We start from the raw sequence: 23,612 nt of genomic DNA on the forward strand, positions 1-23,612 counted from the left end.
AAGAAAGGTCTAAGGGGTCACACCAAAAATATTAAAACCAATCTTTTCAAGGATAAAGAAGCCTAACAAGGTAACCAAGAGGTAAGAAACAAATTGGATGATAAATAATTGTTCAGAGAGTATTTTATGGCTGATTTAAGACACGGGTCAAAACCGACCCGTTAACATCATGGATAGTAACAGAAAGCTAACATAAGAGGAGGGTTAAAGTATGAGGGTGGAAATTTACTTTCCAAAATTGCTCTAGGATATTTTCAGTAACTCCATCATTTAAATGATTAATGTCATATAATTATTTTATTGTCATCTGTGGCTTTACATTTCTTTCCATGTATATACCAAAAATGTTATTTTCTTCATTTAGGTTTTTATGTCAGAACCAGGAAAATACTCTCAGAAAGTCAAAGTCTGGCTGAATGAATACTGGAATGTGACAGACTTCATAGCTATTATTTTATTTGTGGTTGGTTTTGCCCTGCGCTGGGCTCATTCACCTCTGAACACAGCAGGCAGAATAATTTACTGCCTGGACATCATATTTTGGTATACGCGACTTTTGGATTTCTTTGCTGTGAACCAGCAAGCTGGACCTTACATTACTATGATTGGCAAGATGGTAAGAGTGAAGCAAATATACAATAAAATCCCACGTGTTATCCGCCACGGTCTGACTTAGGCTACTTTCACACTTGCGTTTTTCTTTTCCGGGATAGAGTTCTGTCCTAGGGGCTCTATACCGTAAAAGAACTGATCAGTTTTATCCCCATGCATTCTGAATGGAGAGCATTCCGTTCAGGATGCATCAATATGTCTTCAGTTCAGTCTTTTTGACTGATCAGGCAAAAGATAAAACCGCAGCATGCTACGGTTTTATCTCTGGCCAAAAAAGAAGACTTGCCTGAATTCCATAGGAATGTATTAGTGCCTGATCCGGCATTAAAAATACCGGAATGCCGGATCCGTCCTTCCTGTGCAGACCGGTAAAAATTTGAAAAAAAAATCTAAATGGATCCGTTTAACTGTATGACAAACGGACAGACAGATCTGTTCTTGCAATGCTTTTGTAAGACGGATCAGGATCCTGATCAGTCTTTAAATACAATCAGTTGGCATACATTTTGTCGGATCTGGCAGGCAGTTCCAGCGATGGAACTGCCTGCCGGATTCCTCTGCCGCAAGTGTGAAAGTAGCCTTAGAGTCTCACTCCAACTCAGTATTCACAGTCTTGATATACACTTCAGCCATATATTATTCTTCATATATTTTTGTAGATGAGAAATAGATAATACTCACTCTTATCAAGTACAATCAGCACCTTCAATCCTTTATTTCAAAATTTAAAAAGAATCGTGGCTCGCAGGCCTGTGTCTTTGAGAACGCCAAGTTGTATCCTATCCTATAATATACAGCTGAAGTGTATATAAAGAGTGAAGCAAATGTCATTGCATATTATCATGTCCCTTACTTGTTATATAAGTAAAAAAAAACTTAACGTAATATATTTAAAGGGGTTTTACATTTATAGACATTTATTAAAGTCAATTTGACAGTCCATAAAACTGTGATTAAGTCTGATTGATGGAGCCCTGGTCTTTGCTCTCAGTGGTGAGGTGCCACTATTCCCAGAGTATGTGAAGTTGCTAGCTGTCTATAATAATTTTCTATACAAAATCTAACTGCTATTATATCTATTATAAAAGCTGTAGAGAGGATAACTATATGGCTTAAGTAGTTATGGGGAAATGAGGAATAGGATGGTGTTGTTGCTGATGTTCTATGGAATTTTAGCTACACAGCTAAGCGTGTGTGTGGAGTGGTAGATAATTGATCTTGTGTCACACCAAAATACCCTTTTGCCCACATGCCTAAATTTCTTTCTGTCATACCTAGTGATAAGTAAGAAGCTTGGACTACTTGGAAATTTTGAAATAATAGGAATAATGACCATAAATTATTTTTATATTGTTCTTATATCACTATAAATTACTATAAGGACATGACTAAAAGTTATTTTGTGTTGTCAGTAGAATATTCAAACAGGGTCAATAACTGACCACAGAAACTATAGGTCTGCAAGTTTAACCTCTATTGTGGGTACATTGTTTGACAGTGTATAACTACTCAGTATTAGCACAGGTTTATGAGGGATCGGTCCTGTCAAACTAATCTGATCAGTTTCTTTGAGGATGTAAGTTCTAGATTTGACTAAGTTGGGAATAACTCACTGTAAGCACCGGCTTAGGGAGACATCCAAGTGGCCAGCACTGGGTTGTTTCCATAACTCCCATAGCTGTGAAAGTGAGTTACGTAAACAGGATGGCAGGCAATCTACACTGTACTGTGGAATGGCTGAGATGAAACAACTCCTTTAACAGTAAATACTCAGATTGGGTCACTGTTACTAGTGGTCAGTATTGGACCCTATATTTATCAGTGATCTTGTGGAGTGGTTGCAAGTGTCTAATGTAAGGTAAAGATTATGCACATGGGACGGGAAATACTTGTCACCCGTACTAAATGGTAAAACACTGGGTAAAACCCATACGGAAATTTTTTTTTAGTTGACAGGGGGTGAGAAGATAAGGTTACATGGTCCGAATCTAAAAAGTGTCCCAAGTTGGTGCATCTAGGTTATCTACACTATTAACCAACATGCTCAACAAGGTTTTGGGCTTGGTAGAAAAGGTGGTCGAGCTTCATAGGAAAAAGGATGGACCTAAGAGCCAAAGCTAACCAATAGTTGGTGTAAAGTCAGACAAATGTGTCTATCCCTGCACCACATTTATCATCCAGCTTGAGCCACTGTGATTAATCTGGTATAGGTCTATTTCTCTAAGCTTCTAAGCCATCTTTACAATAAATAAAACAGTAAACAGTAAATCAAGGCCATGGAGTAGTGTGTACCATTTTGGGCACCAGTGCACTTGAGTGGGTTCAAAAATTGGCAACTAAATTAATAAATTGAATGGGTGGACTACAGTACCCAGAAACATTACCAAAATTCTGGATATTTAGTTTAGAAAAAAGACTTTGGTAAGGTGATCTAATGACTAGATAAAAATATAATAAAGGTCCATGCAGAAATCTCTCCCATGATTCATTTATACTCAGGACTGTAATAGTAACAATGGGCCATCCTCTACATCTAGTTGAAAGAAGGTTCCAGACTTGGGGTGGCCCCAATGCTACACTATGTTGCTGCTCTCCAGAAGGGATGGTAAGGCATGGTGCACCCCAATGGGAAAAAAAAAGTCCAGAGAGTCAGGGTCTGCAGCAACCAGGAGGAACTCTAGTGCAAAACAATACAGGCAAGTCACTGAGCTGGCTTCTCCAGTCTCCTTCTAGGCAGAAGAAGGTTTCATAGTGGGGAAAGACCTGAGCTAGCTGTCCCTCTTTCTCTCAGTAGATTGGTACCCTTGCCAAAGTTGGAGTCTCACATCTGTGGCTGGAGCCCTGATCAACTGGTTGCTAACCTGGGGTCTGTGGCTTGACATCCCCATCTCTCCTTCTAAGCACTGGTCCCTATCTGGAGGCCGGCAGAGTTTCTCCTACTAAGCACTGATGTCTGCAGACAACTAAGGGCTCTGACCGCTATCCTTATATATAGTTTCTAGCTGAACTAGATCCTTCTAGTGAGAGGGGTAGAGTGGAGAAGCACAGTCTAAACAGAAACTATGTTAGACTTTCTGTTTATCATAGACTTCAATGCAAGTATATGGGAATGACTAAGCAGATTATTTAGATATATAAACAAATCTTCAGAGCTAAACCAGATAGACAGAACGTTGGTGTGTCTGTTTTTTTCCCTCCAAAACTTTGCAGAGGTAGAAAGTCATAAAGTCTGTCAGTATTAGCTGGCTGTGCAAGTTGAGACATGTCTGGACATGCATCACACCCAGTAGCAGTTCAGTCTGATGAAAGCACTGGAAGTGACAGGATGGCAAGTGCAGTACAATGCAGGTCTACAAAGAAAGTGAAGGATTTGGAGCTTTATTCCGTGATTAAATTCCATATGAAGGAAGAAAAGAAGTGTAACAGTCCTACAGGCTCACCTGTGTCAGAGGACCGCTGGCTGGAGGTAGGAGTGGAGCCCAGTATCAAGGACCGCAGGCAGGTAGTAAGCGTGGTCAGACAATCCGGATGGCAACGGTGGTAGCAGTTCAGTAGGTAGGGATAAGGCAGAAGAGTAGTCGGTAGGCAGGCGGTGGGTCAGGGCAGGCGGCAGTAAGCGTGGTCAGACAATCCGGATGGCAACGGTGGTAGCAGTTCAGTAGGTAGGGATAAGGCAGAAGAGTAGTCGGTAGGCAATTCCTGGTCAGCAGTGGACTTCCAGCAGTAGCAAGAGCAACAGATGAGGAGAAGCTTGATCAGGGCTCAGGAGCTCAATAATCAGCAAGCTAGAGTGCAAGGGGCTGGACTTATATAGGGAAGTACCAGGTGTGGGGAATCAAGGGTGATGAGCAAGGCTTGGCAAGACTGAGGTTAACGAATAGGTTTCAGGGAGGAATGTCCAGAGAGGATGGTAGCCTAGTAAGCAGGGCTACTGCCTGGGATGTGGCTGGTCACGGGTTCAAATCCCGACAGTACTCCCCCCCCCCCCCCCCTTCCAAGGTGACCTCCGGACACCGCAGGGGCAGGCTTACCGGGGTGCCGTTGGTGGAACTCTTTTACCAGTCTGGAGGCGTGGACATTCTCTTCTGGCTCCCAGGAGTTATCCTCAGGAGGGTAACCCTCCCACCCAATTAGGTATTGTAGTCTTCCCCGGTGGATCCTGGAGTCGAGGATCTTTGCGACAACGTATTCTTCTTCACCCTGTACCCTCACGGGTGGTGGTGGGGGCGAGTGGCGGCCTGTGAAGGTGTTCTCCACGTATGGCTTGAGGAGAGAGCAATGGAAGACAGGGTGCACCCTAATGGAGTCCGGAAGGTCGAGCCGGAACGTGACCTCGTTGATTTGTGCGGTGATCCGGAACGGACCCATGTATCTTTGGGCAAATTTTTTGGAGGGGACCTTCAATCTGAGGTTCCTGGTGGACAGCCATACCTTGTCTCCCACATGGAAGCCCGGGGTGGGTTTGCGACGTCTGTCGGCTCCCTGTTTAAAGCGCCTCTGGGCAAGCTGGAGGTTGTCTATAATGTTCTCTTGTGCCTCCTGTAGGGTTGTTAGGCGTTCGGCCACTGCTGGGAGGGTGGAGGCAACGGGTAGGTGGGGAATGAACACCGGGTGCGAGCCTATGTTAGCAAAGAAGGGGCTGTGCTTGGTTGAGCTGTGCTCAGCATTGTTGTAGGCGAACTCGGCCGTGGGGAGATGATCAAGCCAGTCATCCTGCAGGTGGGAGCTGAAACAGCGTAGGTATTGCTCTAGGGTCTGATTAGTTCTCTCCGTCTGCCCGTTTGACTGAGGGTGGAAAGCAGAGGACAGGTTCACTTTAACCCCGAGCGCCAGGCAGAAGTTCTTCCAGAACTTTGAGGCAAATTGTACACCTTGGTCGGAGACCACGTCGTCCGGGATCCCATGCAGCCTGAAGACCTCTCTGAGAATAAGATCGGCCGTCTGTTTGGCTGTGGGTAGGCCTTTGTAGGGGATGAAATGGGCCATCTTGGTGAGACGGTCGACCACGACCAGGATGGTGTTCATCCCTTTTGAAGGAGGAAGGTCTACCACAAAGTCCATGGAGATCGAGCCCCAGGGGCGGGAGGGAATCGGGAGAGGTTGTAACAGACCCACGGGATATTTTGGCCCTTGTTACTCTGTGAGGGCTCGGAAAACATTCTGGAGAGGGCGTCAGCCTTGCCGTTTTTTGATCCAGGGCGATAGGTGATGAGATAGTTGAAGCGGGAAAAGAATAGGCTCCATCTGGCCTGTCTGGCTGAGAGTCTCTTAGCGCTGCGGATGAACTCGAGGTTCTTGTGGTCAGTTAGTACGATTATGGGGTTGGTGGCTCCCTCCAGCAGGTGTCTCCACTCGGAGAAGGCATCCTTGATCGCCAGTAGTTCTTTGTTCCCGATGTCATAGTTCTTCTCAGAGGGGGACATCTGGCGGGAGAAATATGCGCACGGGTGTAATAGCATCCTCTCCCCTGTCCGTTGTGACAAAACTGCCCCCACCGCAGAGTCTGATGCATCCACTTCGACTGTAAATGGGAGCTCGGGGTTCGGGTGGATTAGGATTGGGGCAGAAGTGAAGAGGAGTTTCAACTTGGTGAAGGCCTCCTGGGCCTCGGGTGTCCAGGAGAAGGGGACTGCCTTCTTGGTGAGTTGGGTGATTGGTGCTATGACCTTGGAAAAGTTCCAGATAAACTTCCGATAGAAGTTGGCGAAGCCAATGAATCTTTGTATCTCCTTCTCGTTTTTCGGAACGGGCCAGTTCATCACAGCTTGGACCTTCCCCGGGTCCATACTTAGGCCCTCTGGGGAGATGATGTATCCGAGGAACTGAGTGGTGGTTCGCTCAAACTCGCATTTCTCTAGCTTGATATAGAGAGAGTTCTGTCTGAGCCTCTGCAGTACCCTGCGGACGTGTTCACGGTGCTGCTCGAGGTCTTCAGAGAAGATCAAGATGTCGTCCAGGTAAATGACTACAAACAGATCCAGCATGTCCCTGAGGACGTCGTTAATGAAGTGCTGGAAGGTGGCAGGAGCATTGCAGAGTCCGAAAGGCATGACCAGGTACTCGAAATGACCATAACGTGTCCGGAAGGCGGTCTTCCATTCGTCCCCAGGGCGGATTCGGACGAGGTTATAGGCCCCTCGAAGGTCGAGTTTGGTGAAGATCTTCGCTTCCCGGAGTCTCTCAAGGAGTTCGGAAATCAGTGGGAGCGGGTACCGGTTTTTTACGGTTATGTCATTAAGCTTTCTGTAGTCTATGCAGGGACGCAGGGAGGAGTCTTTTTTCTCTACGAAGAAAAAGGGGGCTCCCGCGGGAGAGGTGGAGGGCCGGATGAACCCCTTCCTCAGGTCCTCGTCCAGGTACTCTTTCAGAGCCTTGAGTTCAGGCTCTGAGAGGGAGTAGATACTGCCAAAGGGTATTTCGGCCCCGGGCAACAGTTCTATAGGGCAGTCGTAGGGTCGGTGTGGTGGCAGCTTGTCTGCGTTTTTCTTGTCGCAGACATCCTGGAACCCGCTGTATTGAGGGGGTAGCAGATCCTTGACAGATAGTTTTGAGATGGTGGTGTCTTCGGGTGGAAGGACGGGTTTGTGGGAGCAATTTAGCGTGCAGAACTCGGACGGGAATCGTATGCAGCGGGTTTCCCAGTCCACCGAGGGGTTGTGGGTGGCCAACCATGGGATGCCCAAGATCACTGGGAACTTCGGGGAGGCGATCAGAGAGAAGTGGATCTTTTCACGGTGATCTGGTTCTATGAGGAGTTGTAGTTCAGTGGTCTCGTGAGTGGCCGGCCCCGAGGAGAGTGGGGATCCGTCGACGGTTTCCAGGTCAACGGGGGCTGCCTTGATTGTCAGTGGAATATTCTTTTCGCGGGCGAAGGTTAGGTCCATGAAGTTGCCTCCCGCCCCGGAGTCTAACATCGCTGAACAGGGGAGTTGTCGCCCCTCAATCTCGATGAGGATGGGGACGATGAAGTGGGATCCATGAGCCGCCGTGTTGTTATTTTCAGGGGCTGCTGGTGGGGTTGGAGTCTGTGGTTGCTCCTTTAGTTCCGTGACGGCAATAGTCTTTCGGATCTTATGAGGACATTTGATGGCAAAATGACCCGGCTCCCCACAGTAGAGGCAGAGGTTTTCGGCCAGCCGTCTCTCCTTCTCAGCTGTGGATAGAGACCTACGTAGAGCGTCGACCTGCATAGGTTCAGTTGCTGACCGGGGGTCGCGCTGGGCGGTGGAAGAGAAGGAATAAGTGGGTCTGTGGTCCAAGGACCAGAGTGTTTCTTTCTTCCTCTCGGAGAGTCTTTGATCTATCCGGATGCATAACTGAATGAAGTCGTCCAGATCGTCCGGGGCCTCAACTCTGGCGAGTTCGTCCTTTATTAATTCGGACAGGCCTCGCCGGAATTGGCTCCTCTGTGCCGCTGGGTTCCAGGTGGTGTCCGTGACCCAACGGCGAAACTCAGCGGTGTATTCGGCGACGGAGCGTCTCCCTTGCCGCAGACTATGTAGTCGCGCCTCGGCTGTCGCACAGCGGTTGGGGTCGTCGAAGACTTGGCTCATTGCGGTGATGAAGTTGTTTAGGTTGTTCAGGAGCTGACTGTTAATCTCCACGTATGGTGATGCCCATGCTAATGCTTCATCCGTCAGGAGATTGACCATGAATAGCACCTTCTTCTTCTCGGTGGTGAAGGGGGCCGGGTACATCTGAAAATAGATGCGGCATTGGTTTAGAAACCCCCGATACTGGCGTCTATCACCGCCGAATCTTGATGGGAGTGGCATGCGGGTGTCTGCAGCCGTGCCGCGGACGTCCAGGAGTTGCCTCTGTAGTTCAATAATCTCGCTCTGTTGGCTTTGGACTACGACTTGGAGCTGGGCAAATTTCTCCTGATATGTAGTACCAAATTCTTGAAGTTCAGAGACCTGCTTACGCAGAGTGGCCATTGCGGACTCCATAGTGGGGCTGATTATTCTGTAACAGTCCTACAGGCTCACCTGTGTCAGAGGACCGCTGGCTGGAGGTAGGAGTGGAGCCCAGTAGCAAGGACCGCAGGCAGGTAGTAAGCGTGGTCAGACAATCCGGATGGCAACGGTGGTAGCAGTTCAGTAGGTAGGGATAAGGCAGAAGAGTAGTCGGTAGGCAGGCGGTGGGTCAGGGCAGGCGGCAGTAAGCGTGGTCAGACAATCCGGATGGCAACGGTGGTAGCAGTTCAGTAGGTAGGGATAAGGCAGAAGAGTAGTCGGTAGGCAATTCCTGGTCAGCAGTGGACTTCCAGCAGTAGCAAGAGCAACAGATGAGGAGAAGCTTGATCAAGGCTCAGGAGCTCAATAATCAGCAAGCTAGAGTGCAAGGGGCTGGACTTATATAGGGAAGTACCAGGTGTGGGGAATCAAGGGTGATGAGCAAGGCTTGGCGAGACTGAGGTTAACTAATAGGTTTCAGGGAGGAATGTCCAGAGAGGATGGTAGCCTAGTAAGCAGGGCTACTGCCTGGGATGTGGCTGGTCACGGGTTCAAATCCCCACAAGAAGCCTAAAGAAATCCATGAAAAGATTGCTGTATATGGTGATGATACACCTTTCTACTACCAAGTAAAGTTATCGGCCAAGCAGTGTAAATGGCGTATGGAGCCAACTGAAGATGACCCCCATTCAGGGGCTACCTGTCGAAGCATCTTCAGAGGAAATGTGCCATAAAGTGGAGGCCATCATTTTGGAAGATCGTCAGCTCAAAAGTCAGTGTTATAGCTCATGAATTGGACATTTCATTTGGCACAGTTTCTAATATAATTCATGATGTTTTGATTATGTCAATTAATGTCACACAACACACCAATTACTGAAGACAGCTATGCTTCAACAATGAAGGCATTACGAGAGTAAATAAAAGACAAATGCCATGGGAAGTTGTTGGCAGGTGTTTAGCTGCTTCACGACAAGTCTTGCACATCACAAGCTGTTATCAGTGAGTGCGGCTTCATGGAGCTTAACCATACACCCTTCAGTCAAGACCTGGTTCCCAGTGATTACTTTCTGTTTCGGAATCAGAAGAAATTTCTGCGTGGGCTATGATTTCCTGATGATAATGCAGTCTAAGTGGTGGTAACAGGGTTCTTGCAGCAGCAAGAAGTCTCCTTGTATTCTGAGGACATCCGATCATTAGAGCCAAAGTGGAAAAAGTGTGTTGAAGTCAAGGGGGATTACATTGAAAAGTAGTACGTTCATTTTTCTCAGAAAATGTTGTTTTCATGTTTACTATTAAATACCCCTCGTACTTCTCATTTCAGTCTTCTAGCTATATTAATGTGTTACTAAATTAGACACTGTATAACAGTACTACTAAACTATATATTTTTATTTTTTATTTTTTTCTAGACGTCAAACATGTTTGGCATTGTGATTATAATGGCTATTGTTCTGCTGGCCTTTGGTGTGGCAAGGAAATCTATTCTTTCTCCATCAGAACCTCCTTCTTGGACATTGGCTCGTGATATTGTATTTCAGCCATACTGGATGATGTTTGGTGAAGTCTATGCTAGTGAAATAGATGGTAAACACTGGTAATATTTGTAACTATTAACTGATACCATGATATACAGCATGTGATTATTGCTTTATACTTTACTGTAGATTTAGAGGTAAATTCCTTCTTGTATGTACCCAGATAATAATAAAAAATATCTAATCCTTATAAGGTCTTAAAATTAGGTAAAGACAACCTTAGTTAAAAAATACATATGGCAAAATACACCATGCCATTAAATTTATAAAAACTAGGCCAAAATGCAGAAGCTGTGTGTGAAAGGTTTACCATTACTGCTTCTATAGGAATTATCCCCTTACCAACTTGTGCTCTCCATGTCTTTAAAGATGGTGTCCACTCTGGAATAGAGCAGGGGCTATAGTCGCTGTGTTTCTGCTGTTTTGGCGATAACGCCAATCGCAGACATTTAAGCCCTCAGATGCTGTGGTCTATTGTGACCAACGACTCGCCTGTGCGGAGATCAGGGGAAACCGTTTGTTAGTTGTAATAGGCTGGAGCCTGTATAAGGCTACCAGGCTTGTCAGAGCTGGCAGCACTGCATTGGAATATGCTGAATTACACACACACTACTTACAAAAGGTTAGACATATTTGGCTTGTGGGGAAATTTCAGGATGAACCTAAAATGCACTCTAAACTTTACAGGTGAACTTAATGTGACCTTCTCTAAGCTTTTAAATGCACATGTCCAACTGTTTAGTGTTTCAGTACTTTTTGCACAATTTGCTGTTCTCTAACAAGGAGCTTAACAGCAAAATTCACAACAGGTGTTTTATTCATGAATTGCCCAATACATTTCCTGGTTATGTGCTAGACAACCTGCAAGGTTACCTGACCACAGAAGTCATCGTATTGCATGGGCCAGGGAGCATCTACGCTGAAAGAGGGACTAGTGGGCCTCACTGCTGTTCACTGATGAAAGTTGATTCACGCTGAGCAGAAATGATGGCCACCAACGATGTTGGAAACGTCAAGGAGAGCACTATGTATCAGCCACTGTTGTCACCAGACGAGCCTTTGGTGGTGTTGGTGTTACAGTGTGGGCAGGTGTGTCTAGTCAATACAGAACTATTAAAATATAAATGTATTTATCCCATACATGCTGTAGCAGACAATTTGCCTTTTTTTTTTTGTCTCTTCACCTCCCTAAAAAAGTTGAATAAAAAGTAATCAAAAAGTCATACCCACTCCAGAACAGTATCAATAAAAACAACAGATCATTCCACCCTCAACCAGCTTCTTAGATAGAAATATAAAACAAGGTTATGGGTGTCAGAATATGGCGATGAAAAGAAAAAATATTATTTTCCAAAGTTTTTATTTTTTTCAGCAATAAAACAAGAAAAACTACTGTATATAAATGTGGTATCACTGTAATAATACTTACCCAGAGAATGAAGGGAACAGGTTAGTTTTTTCTGCATAGACAACTTTGTAAAAATGAAACCCATAAAACTACAGCACAGATGCATTTTTTTTCCCGTTCCATGCCATTTTTTTCCAGCTTCCCACTACTAACGGTCAGTGAATGGTGGCCCTCGGCTATGTGAACAAAAAAAGTCATGGCTCCGGGAAGACAGGGAAGTAAAATGTAAATGCAAAAATTTAAAGAAAACTCTGGTATTCAAGGAGTTAAAGGGGTTGATCTTTCAGGTTACTGTTGATCAATGTATTTTTAAAATGACAATATGACCCTTACTAATATAGCCTTTGTTGATGTACTGCACCTTTTTTTTTTTTTTATATTTCATAAGGTATACCCCTTGTTGACTAATTCTTTTGTGCTTTCAGCACAGAGGTCCTGCCTATAAAATGGAAGTACTTACTCTCCTCAATTCAAATGCTCTACATCTGACATCTGCACTTGCTGTTGGAAGACTAATGCAGGTGCAGTGTGGTGTATGAATGGAGGAGGCTGAGTGATGTGTGTGGTCACATGACAGGACCTCTCTGCGGACAGCAGGGAAGATTTGCCCAACAATGGGACATGACTTATGAAATTTAGAATATCAACCAAGGCTAGAGTATATTAGTAAGTGCCATATAGTCATCTTAGATACACAATGTGCAACAGTAGACAGAAGATGGCCAACCACTGTCTTAACACAATGCCAAGGAGAATATACATCAGCAATGATCTTAGAGAAGCAATGGTTTCTGTCCTTCTGAGAAGGTCATTTCCAAACAATCTGAAGTCCATCATTCTACATTGAGAAAGTTTATTCACAAGTGGAAAACATTCAAGAAAGTTGAAAGTCTTCCCAGTAGTGGACATACGAGAAAATTCACCCAAGGGTCAGACCATGTAATGCAGTGGAATATGGATAATCACAATACATTAGTAAGTGCCTTGTATTAATTTTCTTTGCATAATAAATAAACTACGTATTTACTGAAATAAGTCAACCCCTTTAAGTTTGCAAAGTTGCATCTGAACAAACCACAAGACTTCTGGAACAATGAGGCACATTTATCGAGACCAGCGTTTTAGACGCCGGTCTTAATAAACAACTAAGCTTCCTAGCTGTCTTACAATTAGACCTTTTTCTACACCTAAAACAGGCATAAAAAATGGTAAATGCAACAGGCCCATCAGCCTGCCCCCTTCCCCACCACGCCCACTTTTTTAGACCTTGCGTGAGCCTGAAGAAGTTGCAGATTGAGAAGCAAAACCGTTGCACCACAATCTGCACCTGAAATACGCCTAATTTAGGCATATTTCAGATATACTCCCAATGTTCTTTGGATAGACGAGGCCTAAGTGGAGATGTTTGGCCATCATGTACAGCGCCACATTTGGTGAAAACCAAACACAGCATACCAGCACAAACACCTCATACTAACTGTCAAGCACAGTGGTTTTGCAGCCACAGGACCTGGGGTACCTTGCAGACAATGGATTTAACCATAAACTCCTCTGCACACCAAAATATTCTAGAATCAAATGTGAGGCCATCTATCCAACAGCTTACCCAAATTTTGCTTGGTCGAAACTGGGTCATGCTCTCAAGCACACCAGCAAATCAGCACAATGGCTGAAAAAGAAAAGAATCAAGGTGTTGCAATGGCTAGTCAAAGACCAGAGCTCAACCCAATTGAAATGCTGTAATGGACTGTTATGAGAGATGTGCATAAATAAATGTCTACAAACCTCAAAAAACTGAAGCAACGCTGTAAAGAAGAGTGAGCCAAAACTCCTCTGGCATTATGTGAGAGACTGTTATTCATCTGAGGTTATATTTACCTAATTTTAAGATCTTCTAAATGGCCCTTTACACAGGCCGAGAATCTTAAAGATAATCGCTAACGAGCATTCATAGGAACGCTTGTTAGCGACTATCTGGCGGTGTAAATGTACCACCGATTACCCGATGAAATGCTCGTTCATCAGGTAATGCGATCATTTGTGCACGCACAAAAAATGTTGTTTGCCGGCACCACATTGTGCTGTGTAAACATGTTCTGCTGTAGGCAAACAATGAGTCAGTATAGGGAAGTGCTATAGCATTGCAGCAGTCTCCACCACCAGCGAGCAGAAGATTGTAGGGAAGGAACGCTTAAGGACCAGATATTTTAATGTGTCCTGATAAAAAAAAAACATAGAGTTCAAAGAGGGTGTACTTAGTTTTTTTTTTTTTTTTATGACTGTATGCTGATCCCACTGTTGTGTTAATGTCTTCTTTCAGCATGTGAAGATGATCCAGATTGTCCTCCTGGCTCATTCATCACCCCTTTCCTACAAGCTGTCTACCTTTTTATCCAGTACATTATCATGGTCAACTTGCTGATTTCCTTTTACAAGTAGGTACTAATGGTACGTTAATGCATAATGGGAATGTCAATAGCTTGCTTGCATCCAAGATGTCAAATTATTATGGATTATAAGGCTCAACTTCTCAGATGTCACCATAAAGGCAAATACCTACAGCATGGAGAAAACTAGATATGTTGACTGTATTTCTGATGTATGGAATGTATTTGTAAGAGGGTTACAAACGTATGGGTGGGGCCTGTAATGTTTACATAGTACCCTATTTGAGGATCGTGCAGTGACTCGTATGGAATCTGCAGGGTAAAATTTACAGTTTACTCAGAAGGAGACAATGAGCATACATAAATGTGAGACACAGGGCATGGCGGTTAACAATAGCAACCGAACAATCTCTATATGCGGTTTGCCACTCTTAGCAGGAAAGCCTCTATATGGCACAGGTGTTGCCACTGGTGACAGGACAACCTCTATGCTCCACAGGTGGTTGCCACTGTTAACAGAACAGTGTCTATGCTCCACAGGTGGTTGCCACTGTTAACAGAACAGTGTCTATGCTCCACAGGTGGTTGCCACTGTTAACAGAACAGTGTCTATGCTCCACAGGTGGTTGCCACTGTTAACAGAACAGTGTCTATGCTCCACAGGTGGTTGCCACTGTTAACAGAACAGTGTCTATGCTCCACAGGTGGTTGCCACTGTTAACAGAACAGTGTCTATGCTCCACAGGTGGTTGCCACTGTTAACAGAACAGTGTCTATGCTCCACAGGTGGTTGCCACTGTTAACAGAACAGTGTCTATGCTCCACAGGTGGTTGCCACTGTTACCAGAACAGTGTCTATGCTCCACAGGTGGTTGCCACTGTTAACAGAACAGTGTCTATGCTCCACAGGTGGTTGCCACTGTTAACAGAACAGTGTCTATGCTCCACAGGTGGCTGCCACAGGTAACAAGACAGTATCTCTATCTTCTATTTGTGGCAGGGGCTGAGGTGTACATTGGCGTGGAGTCAGGAGGGATGCCTATCACCCTCCATGATCCATCTGGCTGAACTGTGCCTGGAGCCAGTGCGGGGTAGGCCTGAATAAGTGGGCCACCCAAGAGAGTGGAATGAAAGAAAGAAGGGTCGGGAGGGTGGGGCATGAAGCGACCGTCCTCAGGGGGAGGTCGTGTGGAAAGATATAGCCAGCAGCCCCGCCCACAAATACAGGCTGTAACCAGCCTTAATACAAGTGGTTTCTACTGGTACTCCACAAGCAGTTTCTACCAGTTAAAGGGCAGACTCTATAATCTTAAAGGGACTCTGTCACCAGTTTCTAACCCCCTCTTTTAAAAATATTGTTCTGTCCATGGAGCCCTTGTGATTACTAAGGTGTTGTTATAAGCTAAATCTGCTGGCTCGTTTTGATAAAAAAACATTTTATCTAACCTGTCAGTCATATAGTTAAGGTGCCCAGGGCGTTTCTTATGGTCTGAAGATGCCGCCGCCGTTGGTGCCCAGCTCCTCCTCCGCTCTCGTCAGCGCCGCCTGAAAATCAAGAAATACGCCTCCGGCTCTCCCTCACTCCCCCCTCCTTCTTTTCTAAGATCCCGCGCGTGCGCACAGGCCTGTGCCTGATGCGCCCGTGCGGACTTTTAGATTCAGCCTCATTGAGCGAAGTGCGCATGCGCGCGCACTTCGCTCAACCTCCTCATAAGACGAACACTGCCGCCAGCCAGTTAGAGCCTGCCAAGAGCTGTCCGGAGCCGCACGTCTGCCCACGTCTGTGCGCACGCGCGGGATCTTAGAAAAGAAGGAGGGGGGAATGAGGGAGAGCCGGAGGCGTATTTCTTGATTTTCAGGCGGCGCTGACGAGAGCGGAGGAGGAGCTGGGCACCAACGGCAGCGGCATCTTCAGACCATGAGAAACGCCCTGGGCACCTTAACTATATGACTGACAGGTTAGATAAAACGTTTTTTTATCAAAACCAGCCAGCAGATTTAGCTTATAACAACACCTTAGTAATCACAAGGGCTCCATGGACAGAACAATATTTTTAAAAGAGGGGGTTAGAAACTGGTGACAGAGTCCCTTTAAGGTTGTTGCTTTTGGTGACAGGACAATCTCTATGTTGCACACGTGATTGACGCTTGTACAGGATAGTCTTTATATTCCATGAGTGGTTGCCACTGGTAACAGGACAATCTCTATATTCTACGGGTGGTTGCTACTGGTAACAGGACAGTATATTCTACGGGTGGTTGCTACTGGTAACAGGACAGACTCTGTACTCACAGGTTGTTGCCATTGATGACAGGACCATCTCTATGTTGCACAGGTGGTGGCCATAAGTAACAGAACATGTTGTTGTTACTTTTAGCAGGAAAGACTCTCTACAACATAGTGGATGGTAAGGGCCCCATAGACCACCCCGATAGTGTTCTATTCCGCCACATTATTGACACTAAACAAGGGCCACATTTTAATAAACATCATAATACATTGGGAGTAGTCCAGTGTAGGCTTTATTATAATGCAAAAAAAATATTGCTCACTAAGGAAAGAGGTTATTCTGTTTCTGGTATCTTTATACTTATAACTTGTTTTCATATCTTATGACTTCTGTGATTTACAAGTGATATCTGTGGAGTAGTTAAATACATCTGCCACAAGACAATATGTATAACAATTTTTTTCATCTTTTGTTATTCAGTAATGTGTACATGGAGATGAAATCTATTTCTCACAAACTGTGGAAGTATAATCGCTACCGATATATCATGTTGTACCATGACAAGCCATGGCTACCTCCTCCATTTATCCTGCTAAGCCATATATATCTACTCATTCACCGCCTTTGCCAGAATCACTATCACACTGAGAATGATCAAGATGAAGGTGATGTTGGATTAAGTAAGTAATACATTTTTAAGTAATTGCAGGTTATCTGTAATTCATTTTTCAGGCTTCATTGGAGATTATATGGCTGTCGAAAAGGGATCTGTAATGGCAATTTAGTGATTATTATTTACTCAGTTATACAATATTTAAAGGTCCGCTAAACACAGAAAATGCACAAATATCCCAGCACTTCCTTACTTCATCTCCGCATTTCTTTTTCTACTAATTTGTCTCATATTACAATGAGAAAATATACAAATAAATCATCTTGGTATGTCCCAGGATATCAGCCATGTCCACCCTCCTATTCCTCACTGTCCTGTGTGCAGCTGTATGACAACTGGCTGGAGCAGCAGCCTTTCCCCACATTGTTTCTCTCTCTCTCCAGTAGGTAAAAAAACATTAGTCCCTGCCCCCTTTTTAAAGGGACTGGCTACTTTGTGGCTACTATAGACAAATATGTATGTAAGATGTATGTAAAAATTTGATATGGCCGGTTCGCCGAATTTTCTGAAAAAATATGTGATTTCGATCTGAATTTATTTGCGGCGAATCGCGTTAAAAAACAGCTATTTCCTGGCTGCAGAGAGCCTGTATAGTGGTGTAGAACACTGTGCCTTACAGTTACATGCATAGGGAGTCTGCTGTGGTAGTTAAACAATACTGCGAGTCAATATGACACGCACATGCTTCACTCTTAGAATCACTGCACACTTCCCTTATTTGGGTAGTTACGGGGCCAAAACTGACCAAATAACTCAAGTGTGAACTCAGTCTTACAGGTTGATGTTAGCACCAGGTTTAAAGAACTGTGCAGAGGCCCAAGATCCTACTGTAGCATGAAAGAGCGCACTCCTTTCACGCACTCTTTTCACACAGTATGATTCCACATAGATGTCTACATAACCTGTTCTATTAAATGCTTACACAAGTAGAGCCCCCCGACAGAGTGGATAGGATGTCAGCAGTATGTTTGTGTTGACGTCACTGATTATTTTGACCTTCCTCTGATCCATCAATACAATAACCCCCAAAAAAACAGATCCTGTCTGTTGAGCATCTGCCTTCACTCGGTCAGCATATGGTCAGTAATCCATCAGTATTGCTAAAGCCCCCCCCCAAAAAAAATAATGGAAGTTAATCCAAAACAGAGATGACATGTGAATGGAATATTTGCATGTCTTCTGAGTTTTGTACCCACTCCTTCTTTTGGCTACCAAATCATAAGCCAATTCTATGGGACCATACAGGCCTTACAGCTGCTACACAGACAGGATCCATTGTATGTTTCATTTTTCCTTCCTTCTGACAGATCAGAAGAAGGGTCAAATTAATGATTATGTCATCCAGGCCAAAAAAGCTAAATAGTGGCCCAGTCATGGAGTGGGGAGGGTGGGAGACCAGCTTGAGAGTGGCCCAATGACATAGTGTTGAGGTAGCAGCAGCATGAGAAGACCACAGAGTGGCCAAGTGACATAGTGTGGCGGTGGCAGCAGCAGCAGCATGAGGAGGCCACAGAGTGGCCCAGTGACATAGTGTTGAGTTATCTGCATAAGGCGGCTACAGAGTAGCAAGGTGACAAAGTGTGCAGGTGGCGGCAGCAGCAGCATGAAGAGACCTGAGTGGTGCGGTGGAGGCAGCATCAGGAGACCACAGAGTGACCCGGTGAGTGGGGAAGTGGGTGGCAATAGCAGTACTCACTGACGATGGTAGGTTTAGGAAGGTGCACTTGGTATCAGATGTGTGGCATCAGGTAGGTGGCAGCATCACAATAGTAGTTGAGGCAGGTAGAAACCGGTCTCTTTTGTCAAGGTTTGGGTAAGGCAGCATGGATGATCTAATCTGATGCATCAGGCATTGGTGGGTGAAAATTCTGTCTGATACACACCTGATTCATCGTGACAAAGATCAGTCTCTCTACATTTTGGGTGGACAGGTGAGTTCTCCTTGGGGTAACTATGGCCCTCTCCGCACTAAACAACCGCTCTGATGCCACACTACTGGCCGGGCAGGACAGCTTTTCCAGGGCAAACTCGGCCAGTTGCGACCACAAATCCAGTGTGGCTGCCCAGTAGTCCAGCGGGTCTTCAAAGTAGGGTGGCAGGGTGCTGTCCAAGTATGCCACCATTTGCTGGTTCAGGTTCTGCTCCAGGTCTAGCTGCTGCTGCTGCTGGTGAGTAATTTCTTCAGTAGGCGGGTGAAGAAAGCTGCTCATCAGCGACTCTAGACCCAAGTTGCTGCTGATGGAGCTGGTACTGCTCCTAACCCCCACCCTGCCACAGCAGCCATGGCAGTGGAACGTGAGAGCAGAGGGCCACCCGGTCAGACCTGCGAGAGGATGGACGATGGCGTAGATAGGCAGCGGATAGGATATTTCGATAGTAGTTCAGTTTGTCTTCCCTCTCCACAGGTGTAGAAAAGGCCCCCATTTTCGACCGGTAGCAAGGGTTTAACATGGTGGAGAGCTAGTAGTAATCCCCCCGTTGAATAGAGACAATTCGGCTGTCACTATGCAAGCAACTGAGCATGCATCGGGCCATTTGCGCAAATGACTCGGAGGGACTCCCTGCCTCCATCTCCACTGCATACTGCCACAGTGTTTCTGGGTCCTCTGCCTCCTCTTTCTATTCTCCCTCTTGCTTCTCCGGCTGCTCCTCCTCTCCTGTCACCCGTGTAGAAAAACCACCCATTTCGCTACACGTTGCTTGTGCTCCAATGTCCTACTCCTCTTCCTCCTCCAGTTCAGCCCCCACAGGGCTCATGTGGCCGCGAGATCTAGGCGCCACATCTCCAATCCCCTGACCAGCCAGATTTACCAGCATCTTTTTCAGGGCATGAATTAAGGGAATGACGTAGTTCATCCCATAGTCCTGGCGACTGACAAATAAAGTGGCCTCCTCAAAGGGCACGAGCAAAGGGCAGGTGTCACGCATGAGCTGCCACTGGCTAACATCGAAGCTACACAGGGGAGTACCTCTGTCCGCCTGCATCATCAAGAAATCGTTTATGGCCTTTCTCTGTTCATATAGTCGGAGGGTGGAATTACAATGGGTTGAAACGTCGCATATCAGCTTATGTTGGGGGATGCCGTTCTGCCTTTGCAGCTCAAGCAGGGTGTGCTTTGCGGTCTACGAGTGGCTGAAGTGCATGCAAAGTTTCTAGGCCATTTTTAGGATGTCTTGCAGATCGGTGGAAGACTTCAGGAAACGCTTGAAAACCAGATTTAACACGTGTGCCATGCAGGGCACATGACTCATCCCTTCTTGATGCAGCGCCGACACCATGTTCTTCACGTTGTCGGTTACCATAGTTCTGATTTTAAGTTGTCATGGAGAAAGTCAGGATTGAATTTCACGTCGGCGCTGCTGTGCACTTTGGCAGACACTGACAGGCTCAAGCATTGGCCCACCTTCTGTTCCACATATTTGTGCAGGGCTGGTACTGCCTTTTTGGCAAAGAAATGACTGCTTGGGACTCTCCACCTTGGCTCGGCACAAGCCATCAGTTCTCTGAAAGGTGCAGAGTCCACCACTTGGAAAGGGAAGGACTGCAGCACCAGCAACTTGGCCTGGAGCTTGTTCAGCCTCTGCGCCATTGGATGAGTGCACGCATACTGTTGTCTCTTGGAAATCGCTTTGGTGATCAATTGCTGATGGAATGACTGACGAGGAGTAGGAGGGCGAGGAGCAGGAGCATCAGGACCGGTAGATGATGGGAAGGACAGACAGCTCCTTTCGGCTGAGGTGGTGGAGCCTTGACTGCCTGAAATCGGGTGTGTGCCACTGGGTGATGCAGCGGTTGCTGCGGCAGGCTGGACCACCACATTTGAGCCACGGTTCACCCAGGCCACATTATGGGGACGCTGCACATGTTGACGCAGGGCCGTGGTGCCAACATTGGCACCCTGGCCACACTTCACCTTCTGCCTACAGATTTAGAAAATGGCCAAGTTCACATTCTACGGCAGCTTAACAAAAACTGCCACACCGCCAAGTAGGTGATTTTACCCCCAACACTCCGCACTGACTGACTGCTACCGCTGCTACCTCCGTAAACCCCTGCACCACTACATTCCGGGCAGGTAGGTTCCTGCGAAGCGGGTGGTCTACCCCAGGCATGTTTGGCTCCCGACTTCCCACTGCTGCCACCCTGCGGACTCCCAGCCACGCTACCGACTTGCTGGCTCTGCCGCTGCCTCACACACAAGCTGCCACCCTCTTCTCTCGATGATGATGAAGCCCCTTCGTCACCCGGCTTCCAATTGCGATCAGCTACATCATCATCGAGTACTGTTTGCACGTCACTGATGTCCTCTTCAATGGTCTCTGAGCCAGGAGCCTGACCACTCGCAACACCAGCTCCCACGACACTCTCCTCATCACTACTTGCCCGCCTCATCTTGGCTGGTCAGTAGCTGCTGACTGTCCCCTAGTAGCTCATCCTCTCTGTATAGTGGAGCTGAGACCACAGCATATAATGCTTCTCTGGCTGAGGGAACAGACAGAGGCAGGTTGAGGACAGGTGAGGGCACAGGGCCTGCTCCCAGGCCCTGCCAATTAAGGGTTGTGTCTGACGAACCCACCAACTCTTGACTGGGGGTGTCTGATGTCACTTGGGACGAAGTGGTTGACTGAGTCAACCATTTAAGAACCGCTGGGTTGCCGGTCAAGACACGACTACTAGATGACACCAAGAGCTCAGGCCTCTCGAAGTAACCCCTGCTGCCACGCCCCCTTACTCTGCTGTGACCTGTGCCTATGCCAGAAACATTTAGGCCTCTGCCCCTCCCCTGTGCAGGGCCTGTTACTTCTCTGTCTAACATACTGTTATATCAAATAAATAAAAAGGAAATTAATACACTCTAAAAAAGGCTGAACTGCTGAATGTCAAATAAGTCCTAAAGGCTTTAGAACATATAACTGCACCGCTGAACAGCAAATAATACTTTTTGTTTTCTACTAATACACGCCAAAAAAGGCTTTCATTTTCTCTCTTCACCACACAACGGCAAATAAGCCCTTATTTTTATCCACTAGTACACCCCAAAAAAGGCTCTAGAACATACAATATACTGCACCGCTGAATGGCAAATAAGCCCTTATTTTTATACATGACAAAAAAGGCTGTCATTTTCTCACTACACCACACAATAGCTAATAAGCCCCTCTTTTTTTCCGCTAATACACCCCAAAAAAGGCTTTAGAACATATAACTGCACAGCTGAATGGCAAAAAAGCCCTTATTTTTTTTCCACTAGTACACTCCAGAAAAGGCTTTAGAACAGGGATCTCAAACTGCGGCCCTCCAGCAGTTGCAAAACTACAACTCCCAGCATGCCCGGACAGCCTACAGGTATCAGCCTACAGCAGGGCATTGTGGGAGTTGTAGTTTTGCAACAGCTGGAGGGCCGCAGTTTGAGATGCCTGCTTTAGAACATATAACTGCACCGCTGAACGGCAAATAAGCCTTTATTTTTTTCAACTTATGCATGCCAAAAAAGGCTGTAATTTTCTCACTTCACCACACAACAGCTAATAAGCCCCTCTTTTTGTTCTACTAATACACCCATAATAATTTTTTAGAATTGAGATGTTAAACGGCAATGACTTTGCTGCCCATTTCCCCTGATGAAGCCAGAATACTGGTGAAACATGTTGGGGGGCAGTTGTAGTTTGCAGTTTTAGATTCAGTCTTCCACTCCATTGTGATCCAACTGTGTCCAGTCCGGCTGGACTACATCTCAATAGAGATAACAATCAAGCTATTCAGTTCAAACACAAGCTTATGGTGTGTACTATAGTTTGTAGGGCTATCTGTGGTCTGGCATCAAGCTGACCTCATGTGCATAAGGGGGTCATTAGCATCCCTCTGACAGTGGGTTGATGTCGCCTGTTCCCCACTGCTTTGCACTGCCATACTGACAACAACATTCAGTTGGCAACAGCCCTGCACTAAGTAACATGGCACTGTCCTGTATTACAAGTAAGAAGTCTTCCACTCCATTGTGATCCAATATTCAGTTCAAACACAAACTTATGGTGTGTGCTATAGCTATCTGTGGTCTGGCATTAAGCTGGCCTTACGTGTATAAGGGGGTCATTAGCATCCCTCTGACAGTGGGTTGATGTCGCTTGTTCCCCACTGCTTTACACTGCCATACTGACAACAATATTCAGTTGGCAACAGCCCTGCACTAAGTAACACGGCATTGTCCAGTATTACAAGAAAGAAGTCTTCCACTCCATTGTGATCCAATTGAGTTTAGTCCGGCTGGACTACATCTCAATAGAAAGAACAATCAAGCTATTCAGTTCAAACACAAGCTCAAGGTGTGTACTATAGCTTGTAGGGCTATCTGTGGTCTGACATTTAGCTGGCCTTACGTGTATAAGGGGGTCATTAGCATCCCTCTGACAGTGGGTTCATGTCGCCTGTTCCCCACTGCTTTGCACTGCCATACTGACAACAACATTCAGTTGGCAACAGCCCTGCACTAAGTAATACGGCACTGTCCTGCATTACAAGTAATAGGGTGGGAGGTAGTGCACCCCTCCACGCCCCGTCATTGCCGTTTAACATCTCAATTCTCTAGTGGAGTGCTGACTGTATTTTTAATATAGTATTTTTTGGTTTGTAAAATAGTTAATAAAGGTAAATAAAATGACCACTCACTTAGTAATTCAGATTTTAATATATATAATAATAAAAGTGAAGTATTTTCACCTGGGTCAAGATAGGTCATATTGCCTTCCTAGGCATTTGTAAAATTATTTGTTAATAAACCTTACCCAGGTTAGGTCCTAATCATTATTA

The 23,612-nt window shown here is 45.8% G+C and overlaps 1 protein-coding gene across 3 annotated transcripts in view; it reads left to right on the top strand.

The window, feature by feature from the left end:
• The window catches only part of TRPM6 (transient receptor potential cation channel subfamily M member 6), a 220,812-nt gene that overhangs the window by 104,916 nt on the left and 92,284 nt on the right, over window positions 1-23,612 (top strand). For all 3 annotated transcript variants that reach the window (XM_044287801.1, XM_044287808.1, XM_044287816.1), the window contains 4 exons: window positions 365-616; window positions 9,980-10,154; window positions 13,834-13,948; window positions 16,612-16,811. In XM_044287801.1, the coding sequence (XP_044143736.1) occupies window positions 365-616; window positions 9,980-10,154; window positions 13,834-13,948; window positions 16,612-16,811 (742 nt within the window). The remainder of the gene's footprint in view (window positions 1-364; window positions 617-9,979; window positions 10,155-13,833; window positions 13,949-16,611; window positions 16,812-23,612) is intronic.

Source organism: Bufo gargarizans, chromosome 1, assembly GCF_014858855.1.
Source record: "Bufo gargarizans isolate SCDJY-AF-19 chromosome 1, ASM1485885v1, whole genome shotgun sequence".
Classification (NCBI taxonomy): Eukaryota; Metazoa; Chordata; class Amphibia; order Anura; family Bufonidae; genus Bufo; species Bufo gargarizans.